The sequence below is a fragment of the Gouania willdenowi genome, chromosome 6 (assembly GCF_900634775.1).
Source record: "Gouania willdenowi chromosome 6, fGouWil2.1, whole genome shotgun sequence".
Taxonomy (NCBI): Eukaryota; Metazoa; Chordata; class Actinopteri; order Blenniiformes; family Gobiesocidae; genus Gouania; species Gouania willdenowi.
Genome location: NC_041049.1, coordinates 40,737,491 through 40,756,585, shown reverse-complemented (window position 1 = coordinate 40,756,585; position 19,095 = coordinate 40,737,491). Strand labels below are relative to the sequence as shown.

Sequence of the window (19,095 nt, the reverse complement as noted above, 5' to 3'; positions counted from 1 at the left end):
AAAGGTTTGAAATGTAAATAACAACATGCAGCTCAAGCTTCGCAGCAGCTTTCACACCTTTTTTAATGAACACATCTTTGTTCATAAATGGCTCACATACATCAGATCACTGTAGTTTCAGGGATGCATCCTTTAAAACAAACACAGCAACTTTTATCACAGCTGGGCCACAAATGCGTGATTGATCTGAAGGTCACATGATCAATGTCCAGGTCAGCATTAGAATAAAGACCAGTCTGAGCATTAACTCACATTCTGTGTGTTTTATGTAAAGATGTATTGTCACTGTTGATATATGATTGTGAGTAAAACTTATTTTGTAACATTAAAGCTAGCAGATAGCAAAATGGCTAATAATCAGTATAGTCGATGGCTCTTTCTAACATAATACCCTTTTGATCACATAGGGCAGCTCATGCCCTAAGCTCTTATTGTGAAAAGCTAGAGGCGGAAGTTCACAACAGCTCATGCCTTAAGCTCTTATTGTGAAAAACTAGAGGCGGAAGTTCACAACAAGTACACCAAAAAAAAAAAGGTTGAGTTTAACCAAATGAATGGTACTTCTATAGTTTCAGTTTATCTATCACACAGGAAGTTGCACCAATAAACAGGAAGTAAAGGGGGTGGACGTGCACACCTTTTCTAACGTGTCACTTTATGTGTGCAGTGCACGTTTTCGCCACCGACAGTCTTTCATGTTTGGTTGAGGCTGCGTGGCGCATTACACCGTATTTCAACTGGATGCGTATCTGCTCCGAAATGTCTCAGATGCATAACTGCAGCGTAATCTGCAGTCATGCAGCGTCAATCTCCATCTGTGATGCGTAACTGTTGCAATAAGGACTCAGGAGATCTCACTAATTCACATGTAATCATGCAATATAGTGAGTTGTAGTGAATCTAAAGAGAAGCACAAAGCCATACAAACTGTTGTTTGTGTTCTTGGAGCAGAAGGAAATCCACTCGCTCCTGTCCTCTAGATCTTCAGCTTTTGAGGAGAATATTGTGATTCAACCATGGATAAGATCAATAATTATAAGTGAAATATGATCCAATCCTGCCTAGTGCCTGAAGAAAGTTGGAGGTCAATGGGAGAAGGAGTGTGGAGGCAAGGCAGGGCCCCAACTTTGATACTGCTTCTCCCATTGATTTTTTTAAAAGTGCGGAAAGATCTGGTCCCCCCCAAGTCCAAATATGTGCTTGGTTTTTAGGTAAGGTCCGAATTGCGCCCGCTACAGCCGAAACACACAATTTTTGGGCCCTAGAAAGTGCTCATTGTGTCAAAAATGTGGTATCAGCGAACAGGTTCTTTCTCCTTGAGTCCGAATATGTGCCCGTTTTTGGTTAGAGGCCGAAATGTGCCCGCTGGAGGCCCCAGAAGGTTGGTGTTTTCCTCTACCAGGGGTAACCTTGGTCAATGGCAGAAGGTGAGTGGAAGCGAGGCAGGGCTCAGGCTTTGATACTGCTTCTCCCATCGGTTTTGCAAAAGTGCTCGGATCAGGCGAAACATCTACGGATCGGCCATTTGCAGACCTGCTTGGAATTATGATCCGCCTTGAACATTGAGTATTTTATTTGGAAAATAAACAGATATTTAATTCTGTGTCTGAGCACTACTTCCTGTCCCACACGGGCTTATCTTTGTTGAATTGCTGCAGAACAGCTCCAGCGTCTGGCGTAAAGAGAAGGGCTGTGTATTTGCTGCAGAGGATCAGCATCTACAGCAGATACACAGCGGTGCTGGAGATTCGCATGCAGTAGAATTTGTCACATGGACTTTAATAGGAACCAATCAGCTTGTAGTTTCACAGCAGATACGGAGCAGATACAGAAATTTGGGGTTAGTCTAACAGTGACTCCATCCCTTACGCCTGCTCCAGTGACATCACAGTGACATCATTTACTAAAGGTGATAAAAATGGGGTTACATCGAGCCATTACTCTCAGCAACTCTTCTTCGTCTGATTCTAACTCACTCTCGCTGTTCTTGTTCGCATCTTCATCTCCTAAAATACCCTCCTCTTCCTCTTCTGCCACCTCGTGGTCGTTTTCAGACATGGTTGACGCTCTCCTGTCCAAGGACGCGTCGTCGCTGCACTCTGGGTCATCGATGTGGTCAAGCGATGTGGATGGTTGGTTAGCATCAATGCTCTGAGTGTCCGTGGGCGTTATCGGGGGCGTGTCTGGAGGAGTCGTATATATGGTTACCAGAGTGGCTTTGAGAGGAGCGTGCTCGGGGGTGGAGCTTGGGGTGTTGACCACCATCAGAAAGGGCGGGGACAGCAGAGGTGTGCCTACAGGTGTCCTGGCCCTGGGCACGCTAAAGGGTTTGTCTATTTCTGCAGAGGCGAGTCGACTATTGCAACACGAGACACTAGCCTGGGAGGAGGGGCTTGTGACGTCATCATTAGATGTTTCTTCCATTCCTGGACAGAAGAGGGGCGGAGTCACTGAGGTGTCGTGAATGGAAGGGCTCGGAGGTGGAGATGCAAACTTTTCTTCCTGGGCCCCATGGGTGTGGCTTCCATCCCTGTCCAATGAGCTGAAAGCGACTTTATTTGGTGTTGATTGGCTGTTATTGAAGCTAACAGAGCCACGTAGCATTTCAGTGCAGACAAAGCTGGTCCTGGTGGAGACGACGTTCCTGCTGCTCAAAACCTCATCCTGAGAGCAGAAGCTGAATGACGGGTTGTAGGTCCCGTACTCTTCGTTTTTGTGGGAGACTTCATCCATGTGGGGCATCGCACATCGGTGACTCACCTCAGAATTTCAGAAGCAAATGCAACGACAGAGTAAGACGTTTGGTTAAACATCAAGTTCAGTCAAAAAGATTAAAGAAGTAATCGGAAAGAGTGTAAGGATTATAAATTCACCTTACGTTACGCGAATCCAGTCTTGGGCTGCGTTGTAAATGTCACATTAACGTACTACTCATACTAAGTGTGACGTCTAAATGAGTATGTATGGGTTTACATTAGATAGTATGAAAAGATTAAGTAGGTGAGAAATACCCAGATCTATAATATATGGGGACATTTTTTAAGTGTGGGCACACTAGTCATACTCAACCGTCCCATGATGCATTGGGAGAAAAATGGTCCTGTGACCGGCTTCAAAATAAACACATCTCTTCGTGTCTTCCATTAGTTTTTTTTTTTAAAACTCTTTTGTTAATAGGGCTCTTATTTTGAAGTTAACAGGAAGTTTAGTCAGTAGCACAATGGAGGGTCTAAAATGTGTGAAATGTGTGAATGAAATGTGTCTACGTCTGTTTTATGGATCAAATGAGCTCATGTTGATATTCTACTTGGTCACTTTCTCACTTAAAATGTTTTCAGAACTTTCAAAGGTTGAGAATCAACAAAGATATTTAACCTCAGTGTGATTCAGGTTTTTGTCCTTGAAGGTTCCAAATGCATCTTGGGAAACTTGAAAGTATACTTCAGTGGGAATGCTCATAATCCTAATGATACTTTTCATATATAGTAGACAGTATACAGTATATACTCATTGAGTTTGTAGTGTGTAGTACTGAGTGTGACATTTAAAACACAGCCTTGTCTAGTCTCTGTCTTAGATAGTGTGATAGTGTGAAAGTAGAATACTACCTTACAAGTCCTACCTTAAACTTATTTTGAAATTGAAGTTGTCCGAGATAACTTTCATGTTGTGTTGATTTAAAATCATTTGAAAACAACTAAGAAATGATTACTGTGCAAATATGATCACTCCCTCAAAATCTCCTTCAAAATCTCAGACTGCACGGACCTTCTGACCTTCAAAAAACACCTCAAAACCCACTTATTCTGGACTGCTTTTAATGTATAGCCATTGTATCCTGTAGTCTATCTATTGTTTATTACATTGTGTTTTTACCTAAGTCTATACCTCTGTATTTTTAGTTATTGTTTATCCCTGTAAAGTGTCTTTGAGTACTGTATAAATGCTATACAAATAAAATGTATGATTAAAACTCAGGAAGTTATTAACCCTCCCTGTTAGTTAGAACAAGGATCTAAACCCAGGGCGAGAATATGCTGGTTCTCCACAGGAGCTTTAGCTTCCTATTACAGTCCAAAAATAGGTTCATTAATCCTTGATTTAGAAACTCCAGAAAGATACAGTCCACTTAAAAAGCATCAAATGTTTACTAAAGTTGCTTCATCATTATTGTTTCATATTTTGTAGAACAAAAACATAGATTACCAAAAAAACAAAACAACCAAACATGGTTTGGTCAGAGGAAAACTCAACCCATGCAAACCCTGAGGAGGAGAAAACTATCCAAACGGAAACGTTAACCAACACAACATGAAAAGGGAAATCTCTGAGTAATCCTTTAAGAGCTAACGTTAAATCCACAAAGAGAACTGTGGCCAAAAGGATTTAAACCTTCAGAGCAGGATTACTATAGCAACAACACATCATCAGTACGGTAACACTACCCTGTTACCCTGTTAGGGTCACTTATACTTGTAAAAGCGTAATTGATCATTACAATTATGACGTAAATTATAATTGACAGTACAATTGCAAAAAATCTTCAAAAAGTTCAGACAATTGATTTTGTAATTGTAATTGACAGAAATTCTAAAACAAAAAAAAAATGCAAACCTGGTTAAGCATGTTATAGTTCTATGTCACACACATACATAGTTAACAATTATTAAAATATGTTTCATATAAACTTTTCTCACTACATCTTCCTTCTCTTAAGGATCATTTTACTATTTAAAAAATAATATAAATCTATACTGAAAGAAAAAAAGGCTCAGACACCCACACCAAAAATATTAATACCAATATTTTCATTGATTAGGAAGTCTAACGAGGTAACCAAGAGATGAGAAACAAATTAGATGATGGATAATATTTTTTGTGTATTTTACAGCTTATTTAAGACATGGGTCAAACTGACTTGTTATTAAAAGAGACGCTAACAGAAAGCTAACGCAAGAGGAAGGATAGGTTTTATGGGGTTGTTTATTAAAGGCTGAGTAATTGTGATTAATTATAATTGAACTTTAGTAATTGAGAACGGAATTAGTGAGGATGCAGGGGTATCCTTACACTTTTCTGTGTGGAGTTTGCATGTTCTCCCCCGTGCTTGCATGGATATGTTACCTCTGATATGTTAAAGGTATTGTGGAGGATGTTATTTTGCTTCAAATTTCGGGTGTATCAATAAGACTATTGGTCCTCCTAATTGTCAATCATTCTGGTGATATGTTTATGTAAGACTGTCGTGCGTGCTCGTCACCAGCTAGTTTTCGTTTGCTACCCATGCACATTTTTCACCTACCTGTGGCGAGTCTGACATAGTTGGAAAAGTGAAAATCTTCTTTTGGAAAGTAAGCTTGTATGAGTGATGACGACACCAACTCGTAAACAGAGCTGTGCACGAGGAAAACTGGGCTCGTGCACGCTCTCTCGCACACGTTTAATAGGCGTTCCCTCTTGGGAGCAGGTAGAGTGTTGTGAATGTACATTTTTTCAAAAAGTGGAGAGGGCCTTTCTTTTCTAAACTTTGGGAAAATCCTCCTCTATACCTTTAAGGTTTCATTTATTCAGACAACTTTTTTTCAGGAAATTTGATCTATTTGAACTGTTCAAATTTCCTCAAAAAAAATTGTCTTAATAAATGAAACTTTAACATGCTAAAAAAAAAAAAAAAGACAAAATGAACTGAAATGAGTGAAATCGTTATCTCCTAGGTAACTTAATGCTAAGCTAGTGTTAATGCCAACGAATGCTATTGTAATGCTAGGTTAATGTTAGGTTAATGCTAAGCTTTTGCTAGGCTAATGCTAAGTTAATGCTAAGCTAATGTTAGGCTAATGTTTATGCTAATCTGGAGTTAGGCTAATGCTAATCTTAGCCCAAAGCTAATCTAATGTTAATGCTACCCTAGGTTAATGCTAATGATAAAATAATGGTAACCTAATTCTTGGCTAGTGCTAAGTTAATGCCAGGCTATCAGTACTAGGTTAATGTTAGGCTAATGCTATGTTAATGCGTTGGATTTGGGAGGTAGGGCTAGAGTGGGAGTGTTCTGGCTCCTGATTTGTGGATGACATCAGGTTCTCTTTTTTTTCCTAGCAACCAAATAGTGTAGCATATCAGCTATACATCCTCACTTGCATTTTCTACAGGAAAGCAAATATTTGAGTTGTAATTGACTTTCATAGGAAAAATTATAATTGTAATTGGAAAAATACCTGTCACTGCAATCGTAATTAAGTTGTAATTAAACATGAAGATGTAACTGTAAATGAAAATTGTAATTGACCTCAAACCTGATATTTAGGTTTTTTTTTCACCATAGAAAAGTAATAATCAATGTTCTAATTGGGCCAGTTGTGTTTGTCAGGGTGTAAGAAAGTAGAAATAACATGATATGAAATATAAAGTGAAGCTAAACTTACCAGCTGGAACCAACGTAAGCTCTAAGGAAACATAAGAAACATGGTATGATGATAAAGACACAGCTGAAACCACGCTGCTGCTCAGCTCATGATAAATGATGTTACCACGTTAGGATGTTTCCCCTGAGCCACGCAGCCCCTCTCTAACGGACCCCTGCTCCCTTTATGTTTCCTCTTCAACCACATGGCGGTCCACAGCACGCCGCCCAGTGCGCTGGTGAAGACAGTGGCGAGGACTAAGGCTTTTCCCACTGTGCACCCGATCACCTGCTCGTCTGTCCGGGGACTGTGAGGGGCTGTCATGGTGTAAAGATAAACACACATTGGCCATGCTGTAAATGTCATCCTAACGTACTGTTCATAATAAGTTTGTATATGGCACGTGTCAAACTCAAGGCCCGGGGACCAAATGCGGCCCTTCAGAGCAGTGGTTCTCAAACTTTTTCAGCCCAAGTACCCCCTTCCTCTTATTTCTGATTCCAAGTACTGCCTTTGTCCGACGTGAACATTTTGCTCAGAATACTATGAAAAAAATGAATATAGAACATAATGATCAAATGAATGAGTGATAACACACATTTTAAATTATCTCATTGTAAATTAGTGGAATGAAAAAGTATTTAGTGCGCTTCAAGCTAAAAATCAAAATAAAAGCATCTCTTTTTGTCTTCCATTATTTTTTTCATTTTTTTTTTTTTTAACTCTTGTAAATAGGGCACACGTTGATATTCTACATCAGGAGTGTCAAACTCATTTTAGTTCAGGGGCCAAAAACAAAGCAGTTTGATCTCAAGTAGGCCACAGATTTCATAGTAATTTCACATTATTGTGCCCTAGTTTGTACTTCTACTTATACACAAAATACTAAATTATGTAAGAAACTAACAATATCCAAGCAATTAGTGACAAATATCAGTCCCAACAGGATCTTAACTTTAAATTTTCTAGATTTTGTGAAAATTAAATAATTTGGAGTTTTTTCGAACAGTTTAACATTAAAAATCACTGCAATCAAGCAATAAAAGCACTGGAAAAATCTGTGAGACCCTTCAAATATTGTTGAGTTTCATTTTCACAATGATTCATGTTTTCTCTCTCATTTTTACTTTCTCCTGCGGGCCGAATTGGATGCTCCAAAAGGCCGGATTTGGCCCCCTAGGCCTTGAGTTTGACATGTGTTCTACTTGGTCACTTTCTCTCTTAAAATGCTTTCAGAACTTTCAAAGGTGGAGAATCAACAGATCAGTGTGATTCAGGTTTTTGTCCTTGTAGCTTCCCAAAGCATCTTGGGAAACTTGGAAGTGTACTTCAGTGGGAACGCTCAATATCCTAATGATATTTATAGTATGTAGTAGACAGTATGTCCTCAATGAGTTTGTGGTGGGTAGTACATTAGTGTGACATTTACAACACAGCTGTTTAATTAACCATCTGTGATGCATGCTGGGATACGACATGTCTCACCTGATTGACCGTAAAATAATACCTCCACCACCACAGTGGCAAAGGTGGTTTCACTCGTCTCTTTATCAACAGCCATTACCTGAAAATAATCATAATAACCATCATCATCATCATCATCACCATGTGATAATAAACGAGAGGAAGCAGCTGAGGCTCACCTCCAGCACGTGAATCTGTTTGGCTTTGATCTGACGTAGTTTTGCGATCACGAGTCCCTCCTCAGTGACTCTGTAAAGGTCGCTGTGATTGGACAAAGGACTGAAGGAGAAGTAGATCATTGGATTGAAGCCCTGCAGAAATAATAATAATAATTCACTTTTATCAGCATTATCAACTCGATTGTTCTCGTCCTGGAAAAGTAACGTGCAGGGAAAAAAACGAAGGGTACTGGTCATCTCCATCCAGGACTAGCTAATGCTAAGTTAATGCTAAACTAATGCTAAAACAATGCTTATGCTAATCCAGTGCTAGGCTATTGTTAATGCTAGACTAATGCCAGACTAATGCCAAACTAATACTAGGTTGGTGCTAAGCTAATGCTAGGCTAGTAATTGTAATTATTTTAATCAAACTTAAGTAATTGAGAACATAATTAGTGAGGGTGCAGGAGGCATTCTAACTCCTTTCTAGAGTTTGCATGTTCTCCCCTGTGCTTATACCCGTGATTTCTCCTGGTACAATACTAGGTCAGTGCTAATGCTAAGTTAATGCTAGGTTTGTGCTAAGCAAATGCTAGGCTAATGCTAACTTAATGCTAGGTTATTGTCAGGCTAGTGCTAGTAATGCTAGGCTAGTAAATGTGATTAATTGTAATTGAACTTTAGTAATTGAGAATGTACTGTAATTGGTGAGAATACAGGAGGCATCCTCTCTCCTTTCTATGGGATTTCTCCGGGTATAACGTTACCTCCTCGGTAAGCTAATGCTAGGTCAGTGCTAATGCTAAGTTAATGCTAGACTAATGCTAAGTTAATGCAAAGTTAATGCTCGGTTAATGCTAAACTAATGTTAGGCTAATGCTTATGCTAATCCAGTGCTAGGCTAATGCTAATGATAGGCTAACATCTGAGTAATACTGTGCTGTGTGCACGTGGCTCTGCGTACGTATTCGAAGTCTTGGTCGTCGACGCGTAGAATCAAAGCTTTGCCACCGTATGTTTTGACCAAAGAGGCCGGACTGTTTCCAGCAGCCACGAAGCCGTAATATTCAGCCGCATCAAACTCGGGGTGGAACTGGTTCACACTTAGAACTCGGACCTCTGCCGTGGCCACAGAATACTTCCTGGGGTCGTCTTGCTGATATGCCTGCGGGAAGGATTGAACAGCCAGATTGGAAACTTAGTATGAGGGAATAAAGACTTGTGTTGATAATCTGAGTCTTACCATGATCGTGAGTTGCAGACTCGGGGTGATGATCCTGTCTGTTACAGCGTGAGTTAGTCTCACCTCTCCAGTCTCTGCATCCATTTTAAAACGTCCATCGTCATCTCCTATCACAAGATACAAAACGTTTTCACATATAGAAGTTGTACAACCAATGAATTACTTTCCAACCGATGGCTGCTTCTGGTACCTGAGATGATTCTGTATTTAACTGGAGATCTTAGGCCTCTGTCCCCATCCACAGCATGAATGAAACCAGGAGAAAAGTCTAAAACTACATCCTGCAACACAAGGATCAACCGCCAGCCTTGTTTAATATTTACAACCAAAATAAAATGCCACCCCATCAGTGCGTCATTCATAAAATTAACATAAAAAAACAACAAATTAATCAAGAAAAAATAAATAAAATAAATGAATGAATAGCACTAGTGTTTTTGTAACTCAAAAAATCCCTATCTGTCATCATTGATGAAATCTTTAAAATGTATATCTTGGTTCATAATTCACTGATTTTTAGTAAATTTGACTCAATTATGTCGGATCGGTCCATCAATTATCCCACCAAATTTCATCAGTATCAGATCTGTATTGCACATTTCATCCATACTTTGTGACCTACTGTATGGTTAATAATGAATAGAAAGTTTCTCCAAGCCTTTAAAGTGTGAATGATCGCGGTACCACTTTGAATGATCTTGTTTGATGATGTAATGACGTTGTGTTTCAGTGGTCTTGCACCAGAAAAATGTCTCTTCGATTGACTCAAATTTTGCTTGATCAAATCCTAAAATCAAACGACTATAGATTTAGTATTCTTGGTTATTCAATGTCATTTCAACAAATTTTCAGGACATACCACGGATTTTGGTCTAAAAAATAGTGAAATAGCAGACGTACAGTTTTGTGATTGAAATTTATTTCTTAAAATATTTTTGCTTTAAAAAATTCTCATATTTTGAGAATAATGATCAGTATAATTACGAACATTTTATCAAACTGGTTTCCGATGCATATCTGATGCAGCATTTAATGTATTTGGAAGAAGAAACACCCGTAAAAAAAGAGAAAATGTAGAAGATAAAAAATGTGTTTATAATTAATATTAATAAATTTCAAAAATAATTGTTTTTCTGTTGCAATGGTTTTTATATTACTAGCTACAATGGTGTCATGTGAACTATTTTTAATATTCACAAGTGGTGAAATATCACAAAGTTTGGGTCCAAAATAAAAATGAAGTTGCGTAAAGAAAAATTGTTTTATATCCCAAGAAAGAATAATCTTTTTACTATAAATTAAAACACAGATCAGATTTTTGCTTACATTCCCCTTATGGGCCAATCAAATTAGTTTAAAAAAAAGTACTTTTTCCGGATTTCAAGAGACTGTCATCCAAGAACCAATGCATATATGTGACTAATCATTAGTGGTGTGAACAGTCTATGTACATAGCTCAAAGCTGATCAAATTACAGGGAGCTGAGGCATATGCTAAGTTATTTACTGAAGGACCAAACACACACTACCTTTTATTCCAAATTTGAGGGGCTGGCATGTCCACCAGATAGGATTGTATAGCAGATCTTTCTGCATATTCTCAGAGAGTCGGTGGAGCTGTATTGCTATACTAAATTTCAGTTTCCTATGTGGTGTAGTTCCTGAGATATTGGAAGCTGAAAATGGAAGAAGAATAGGAACGAGCGATAACTGCAGAAAATCGACACAACCCCCCTCACTAAATTGGTGATATCCAATCAAACCAAAAGTGTACCTATTCAATAATCACGAAAAAATTGGTAAAAAAATTCAGAATTTTTTTAGACTGAAGTACGTGGGCCATTTGTTGAAATGACTAAAAATCAAGCTAGCCATTAGAAGAGTTTGTTCAGTCATTCTTTGGTCATTCTGACCTCCTCCCCTTCTGTGACGTTGGCCATGTAGACAGGGTTGATACAGACTCGATTGTTCTCGTCCTGGTAAAGTAATGTGCAGGGAACAAACTGAGGGTACTGGTCGTCTCCATCCAGGACATCGATGGAGATGTTGGTGCTGATGTTGAAGTGCTCGGCCGTGTTCATTTCCTGGAAGAGAAAAGTTGATAAATGACGTTTCTTTTTCTTTCTCCTGGAAACAAATGATGTGCTCATACTGAGGCGTAGATGGTGACGGTCAGCTGTGTTTTGGTTTCATAATCCAGAGCTTTGGCGAGGATCACTTCACCACTGTTTGGTAGATCAATTCTGAAGTGCTCTGCATCAGGCTGTGATAGAAACACAAGGTCAGCAACAGAAATCGGCGTTCTCCAATGTGTTATTTTATCCATTTTAAGAAGGAAACGTGAGTCTTACTGATGTACGGTCGATGGAATAAAGGATCTTGTCATTGTCTGCATCCGTGGCCTGAACTTTGAATGCTACAGTATTCACTGCTGTCAACTGGAAAACAAACACCTTTAGATCTTCAAACAGGACAGTAACAGTTGTAACAACGTGCACGTGAACGCATCGTACCTCACTGATGGTAAAATACTGTACTGTGTCTTCAGCAAAGACGGGTTTGTTGTCATTTTCATCGATAATCTCCACCACAATTCTGTAAACACTCTGAAGCAACACAAAACATGTCCTGTTGTAAATGTGATCTGGTACACAGATAAATGTAGGGTGGATTACTGAGGTGAAGAATACCTGAGGTACGTCTTCCTCATAACACGACAGTTGTGCCATCAGGACAGGACCAAGAGTCTGAGTGAGAGAAAGCCAGAGAAGACATAACAAAACAAAACAAAAAGCATTATAACGATGAAGATCATCTAAAGAGTAACATTATGAACAGTTTTCAAAAGCATCTAATGTCTGAATGCAAAAAGACTTCTTGACCCTGTGAGTGTGTTTATTGGATTTATCACATCAGATTTCACCTTGACAAGTTTCTTTTTGACCTTCAAGGAACAATTAGACCTTGTTCACAATAATCAGAATTACGCAATTGTAGTGTATGTGGACTTCCGCTTCCAGTAGAAAGCCGGGCAATTTAAAATGGACCAGAGTGTCTGCACAACTTCTCTCACGGATTTGCCTATCCTACGTAAAGATTCAGCCAAACAACTCTACACGTCTTCATTGGAGTCACAGGAATCTGCGACAACGTTTGGGAACACAGATAATTGTTTCGACTACGCTCGCATAAGTACAGCAGATAAAGGCAATATGTTGATTTTGATATGTTTGTTTATCATTATAGATGCTCTTAATGCTGACTGTCTGTGCACATCCGTGATCACGCTGCTGGTGGAACTCAGTACGACCAGAATATCAGCGTTAGTTTGTGTCAAACTTACGTGTCCTGATGTCATTCCATTCATCTGTGTTTTGACCGAGGACTTATTGTGTGTGTGACTGGAGGAATGCTGTTGTATTTAAATAAACATATGTTTTGGTTGTCCTCTTCATCATGCTGTTCAGCTTGAGTTGGTGCTGTTATTAATGATCATGGACACATGACCATTATCCTTCAACTCTCACATAAAACAAACTTCAAGAACTGCCTTCTTTCATCTCCGTAACATTGCTAAAATCAGACCTATCCTGTCTCAGGGCGACGCCGAAAAGCTAGTCCATGCTTTTGTTACCTCTCGACTGGATTATTGTAATTCTCTTTTAGTAGGCTGCCCGAGCAAGTCGCTTAAGACACTTCAGCTGGTTCAAAATGCTGCAGCACGTGTACTGACTAAAACTAGGAGAAGAGATCACATTACTCCTGTATTAGCCTCTCTGCATTGGCTTCCCATAAAATATAGAATAGAATTCAAGATTCTTCTTCTCACTTATAAAGCCCTAAATGGACAGGCACCAGTCTATCTCAAGGAGCTTGTAGTGCCATACAATCCCCCCAGAACACTACGCTCTCAAAATGCTGGACTACTCGTTGTTCCATTTGTCTCTAAAAGTAGTATATGAGGAAGAGCTTTCAGTTACCAGGCCACACTTCTCTGGAACCATCTACCAACCACGGTTTGGGGGGCAGACACCCTCTCTACCTTTAAGGTTAAGCTCAAAACATTCCTCTTTGGTAAAGCTTTTAGTTAGGAACCAACTCATAGCTCATAGTTAAGATGCAATAGGCAAAGACTGCCGGTGGGGGGGTCTGGCATGCTCGGTTGGAGAGAGGTTGGAGAGGGCGTTAAGAGAGAGGTCATTTAGGTTAGAGAGGGACCGGAGAGGGTCCCATTCCTCTCTCAAACACTCCCTCTATGTCTGCTTTTTCCCTTGTGTATTTGCTCCTGTACTCCTTCTGGCTTTTGTCTTGCAGGTCCGTGGGATCCTCAGTGTGGAGTTACAGAGTCTAAACAACTCTGTCTCCACCCTTTCCTCTGCACACACCCAACACAGCATAACGTGGATGGCTGTTCATCATAGGAATGGGATCCACACAAGGTTCCTGCTGCTTAACAGAAGGTTTTCCTTGCCGCCATGATGAATTCATGTTTGGTGTGGGATACATATGTACTGTATGTGCATATACGTATATATGCATATGTGTGTATCCATAAAATGAAGAGTCCGTCCTTAAGACTGCTCTATTGTAAAGTGTCTTGAGATACCATTGGTTATGATTTGGCACTACACAAATAAAAGATTGATTGATTGATTGATTGATTGATTGATTGATGACCCCTTATTGACCCACATTTGTTTTATACCTATTGCTGATGTTTGATTTGTTTCAATAAATTGTTTGATTTGAGGAAATCTCAATTGCATTATTCTTTTTAAATGTCCCACTCCTTAGTTGAGTATTGCATGAACTTTACATTCCCATAAATATATCAAAATAAAAAATACAAACCTAATAGTGTGTGCTGCAGCAGGGCAGGTTATGTTTCTATCTTGGGGCAAAAAAATAACACATGTTGATGTTTGAAACTCAGAATGTGTGGATGTAAAGAGCAATTAAATTATCTGGAAAAAATAACCATGTGTGCTTACAAGTAGGCATTAAACAATGAACAAAGTCCTTCTAGAATACAGAGTAAATAACTTTATTTACACAAAGTAAAAATCCATTTACAAACCAACTCATTATATATAAACATAAACTTAAAAAGGATTCTGTGTTTTCTATTACAAAGGGCCAAAGCCTGCCTCTTTGCCTGCTCCAGAATCAACACCAGTCTAACGAGTGCTGTGGAGTTCATCATGAGCTGGAGGTTATGGACCATGGATGTGGTCCTGGTCCTGCTAGTTCTGGTCCATGAACCTTGTGTCTGACTGCTCCATGGAAGAACATCTGTGTTAACATCTTCCTCCTTTTTTCCTGCATGAAATAATATTAGTTGTTAATAATATATAATTTATTCATAAACAAATACAAATTCAAGTAAATAGTGTATAATGATATTTCAGGATGGACCAACAGATAATATTGTTCATGTTGATGTTTGCATAGAATGAATTAATAGATCTTACTGGATTTGTTCTGAGATGAAGATGAGCTGAGCTACAGATGAAACATTGGCTCTAAATCCACGTCAACAACTCTGAGCAATAACGTTGTTACCATATAGTTCAGTAATATTATTACATGGCCATTGTGTAAAAACAAAGAAAGTTCTGAATACAAGTCAATGAAATATTGCTGCTGCTTTCAGGAATATTAAAGCATTGTTATTGTTTCCTCGCTAATCAGCCGCTAACTGGCTAGCCTGCACCATGTTAGACGTAAAGTTCATAATATTGATAACAGGCAACAGGCAACAGGGTGAAATCAAACTTACCAGTAATGGATTTCTACAGGACGAGCTCCTCCGTGGCTGAAGTTCTGTTCGGTCCGTGGGGCTCCGTACACTTCCTCTGAATCTCTTCGGCCACCCACAGTACCAGGGAACAATGTTCTCTTCCTCTGACCACTGCTGTCTCTTCTTGACTCACTTTTAAATGTTTTTTTTAATGTATTAGAGGTGTAATTGTTCAAAGGAAAAAGCTAGGGACAGACTCGGGTTTCAAGTGGCGAACAGTGATACCTAAGACGTAGTCTTTTGGTGTGAAGTGTCTGCTGCAGACATAAGTACTCCCCTTTTTGATAGCAAAAGTTGGTCCAACGGGGAAGGTGTGGAACAATAGATAAGGCTGCTTTTGGGCATTACAAGAATAGCCCGGTACGCTACTATTGTTTACTCGTCGCCCTGACAGCAACAGGAAGTAGGTTTCCACAGCGATTACGTATTTCTGGTACAAAATACAGAAGTTGTGAAAAAGGTCTGTGAAGTTTGAAAAGAGAGAGGGAGGTTTATTTTATGAGCCAGCAAACACACACTCAAGGAAACGAGCAAACTCAAAGGAAATTCAGAGAAAGAACACGAGAACAAAGCTCCAGTATCTATTGTTTTGTATATTATTTTGTACCATTATTGTATATCTGGATTCTTTTTTGTATATATTCTATTTATATTACTGGTGTTTTTCTATTTGATTTGTTCTCCTATTTATATTATTTTATACTGTATTGTTATTCTTTGACTCTATTTATTCTTTAAAGGCTTAACGGGGAACTTGGGGACAAGATTTCATTGAGAACATGTTCATGCACGTAATGACAATTAAAAATCCTTGAAACGTTTGAAAGATGTACAGTTTGATGCTTTGTTTCAAAGACGAGGCTTTAACTACGAGACGTGTGCTTTGGTTTAAAAAAGATATAAATAACTACTGCAGCACTCAAGCCAAAGTCAAGACTCCTTCTTTTAAAACCCTTACCCATAATGCACTACTGCTCCTGTTTGGTTATGTGTATGGAGCTTACCATTATTATTAGTAGTATACTAATAGTTATACTTTTTTATTATGTGAGTGTTTGTTGGTTTGAATTGTAAATTGTGTCAAAAAAGAAGAAAAATAGTTTTGTTTCTAAAGTTTTTTAGTTGTTTTTTAAACTGAGTAATAAATCTATCAAATAATCACTTAAATTGTTTCCTGTTCCCCAATATCTGTCCCAGCTCAGTAACTGGGACCCTGGATTTAAAGGGTTAGGGTTAGGGTTAGTGATCCCACTTCTGACACACCAAGTTGGCGAGCCAGCCAGGAGAAATAAAGAGGAAGTAAGCTTAACTCCTCCTTTACAAGCTCCTTCCATGATGTAAGACAGCTGCTCGGGGAAAACGAGCAAAGCAAAGCATCAGAACTTTAAACTTTCACAATGTTGACTTAGCAAAACTCTATGATTCTTTCACCTAAATAAATTGTATGTTTTTCATCCAGTTAAGGCTGGATATGCTGAGTCGTCACCTCTCTGTCGAAGATCTTGTCAGCTGATGTGTTCAGTCGAATCGTTCCATCCTCTAAGTACAACCAGTCAGCATCTTTCCCATTCAGGCTCCAGTGAACACCGTCTACTTCTGTGTCCACCTTCACATCAGCCACGCGTTCACCTGAGGGACTGTTTTCTCGTATTGTTGCAAACACATCCTGTCCATGGAAGCACCCAGCCCAGCCTGATGAGCCTGTGGTAATATACAGAGAGAGAGAGACAGAGAGAGCTTTGGAGTAAATTACAGGAAGCTTTCTATGGAAATTAATGGGAATTAAAATGAATAAATTGATGGTTGGTCCCTAACAGGGATGTTAAATATAGTTGGGGAAATATATTTTTAGTACCATCTTGACTTAAACAATCAGATTTCATGCAAAGATATTTGAGAATATTTCTGCAATTCCTCAGTGTCATGCACATGGCTCACTGTTGACTGTATTGAGGCCACGCCCCCTGAATACCCTAACCTTAACTCAGTGGTTCCCAACATTTTTTTGGTCGTGACCTCATTTTTATGTCACAATTTTCTGGTGACCCCAGAGACCCCAGCTCAGATATTTTTATACTATCTAACAATTTTTTTTAACTAGATTTATATTTGAAAAGTGAAAGTATAGAATCATTTTGTTTGAGATGGTGTGTGGTAAGGAATAACAATAATAATTTATTAATGATTTAAAAAACTAAATTATAATTTTATCCAGTTTTATTATTATTATTATTATTATTATTATTATTATTAGACATTTCAGGCGACTCCATTTAATTCCTGAGAACCCCTCATGAGATCACGATCCCAAGGTTGAAAGGCACTACCTTAATGCAATTCTATTTTTTTAATTTTCAAATAATTGTTAAGAATTCATTGTTATATTAATTATAATTTAATCATTTAAAATAAACTCTGCTCTGATTGTTTTTTGTATCAGTGCAGCTGTTTTTGTTTTATGCCACTGAGATTTTCAGTTATAAAGGTATTAAGTTGAAATCACACTTTTGATGTTTAAGATTGTATTACTTTCTGCATGTACTAAAAAAACTTGAATAATTGTAAAGATCTTACTATTAAATGTGCTGAAATTTTTTTTTTTAATTAATTGTATTATTTTGCATAGAGGCTATATTTATGTTTGGATCTGACACAGTAATGGCAGTTTTGCAGTTGCATTAATGCTGAGCTAAACTGTAAAAATGATATGTGAACCTGTGACTGCGTGCAGACTGAGGACGAGCAGCAGGGAGCTCAACACAGTCCAGGGACGCTCTTCAAACTGGGCCATGGATGGATTTAGAGCGACCTGAGGACCTGTTTCTGTCTGTAGGTGAGAAATCAATAGTTAGAGACACTTTCACAGTCAAACACGCTGACTCAGGTGCTTCTGTGACTTCTTTAAGCTTTAGCCTGGGAATAAACCTTACATTTTAATCTAGAAAATAATTATTGATATGGATCTATTATTTAAGTTATAATTCAATAAAAGTAATATATTTTTCTAAAATGAGCTTAAACGTGATGGACTGAGACATTTACACAATCGTTAGCTGGTTCCCTAATTATAAATCCTTTAAATCCCTTCAGGTGTTTGTTGGAGTTCCAGAGTTTGACTTTATTTTCTCATTTCTTTTTTTTTAATTATTTCTACTTACCAAAGCACTACTGCTGCTTTTGTAATTCAATAAAAACAGATGGGACTCCTTTAATAGATGATCTATGATTGGATGGTGTTCAGATTAGAGAATAGAAGCTAAAGTGACTAACCTGTTTAGATCGTCTGCAGAGTGACTCTCAGTCTCCAAACCTTCCATATCCAATCTTTAATTCCTGTGATCAGACGTCTCCACATTGGTCGGATACATTCCTGTACGGAGAGAACAACATGCTCCCACGTGGATGGATGGATGCCCCCCACCCCTCCTGTCCGTCCTCTACGGTTAGAGCAGACAGAAGCTTAGGGTGCACGTCCAGGATAAACCGCTCAGAGGGGCGGGGCTCACCTGTTCAGGGACTGGGATCAGATTAGATATGTAAAGAACCTGAGAGAGAGAGAGAGAGAGACAGAGGTCAAAGGTCGAGTTCAGGTGAATTGAAGGAATTTATTTGTCTCTGTTTGCAGAGGTGAAAGTAACAGATTACAAGTACTCACGTTACTGTAATTGATTTGCTTTTATGGAAAGAAAATTTAGAAAATCAATATTTTTACTTGTACTTAAAGCTGATATTCAGAGTTTCTGAGAAATCTATGTTTATGTATCATCCTTTTGAAATGCGAAAAAAATACCTAGTCTAACTAGTCTTTTACTATGGTCTACTGCTGGTGATCATTCATATACATTCATGTATATATGTCCCTCTTTCATCCTATAGACTTGTAGAGTTTCTACATCAGATGTTTACTGTATGCAAGGGAACCGTGGCTAGATTTATTACCAACAAAATGGAGGGGGGGGGCGGGGGGGTGCATAACTTTTACTTTGAGTTTTTAGACTGTCATCTTGTTGTGTGTTTGGGTGCC

General features: G+C 38.7%; 1 protein-coding gene across 1 annotated transcript; it reads right to left on the bottom strand.

Moving 5' to 3' along the window:
• Positions 1–97: 97 nt before the first annotated feature.
• LOC114465598 (uncharacterized) lies at positions 98–18,500 on the bottom strand. Its single transcript, XM_028450712.1, has 16 exons — positions 18,342–18,500; positions 17,787–17,898; positions 16,558–16,772; positions 11,962–12,018; positions 11,785–11,877; positions 11,623–11,709; positions 11,424–11,534; positions 11,185–11,355; positions 9,463–9,553; positions 9,273–9,379; positions 8,994–9,194; positions 8,048–8,179; positions 7,890–7,968; positions 6,531–6,721; positions 6,426–6,446; positions 98–2,760 (listed from the first exon to the last, which is right to left on the bottom strand). Exons 2-16 carry the CDS (start codon positions 17,860–17,862, stop codon positions 1,897–1,899), a joined length of 2,496 nt encoding a protein of 831 aa, XP_028306513.1. The 5' UTR covers positions 17,863–17,898; positions 18,342–18,500; the 3' UTR covers positions 98–1,896.
• Between the last annotated feature and the right edge of the window lie 595 nt (positions 18,501–19,095).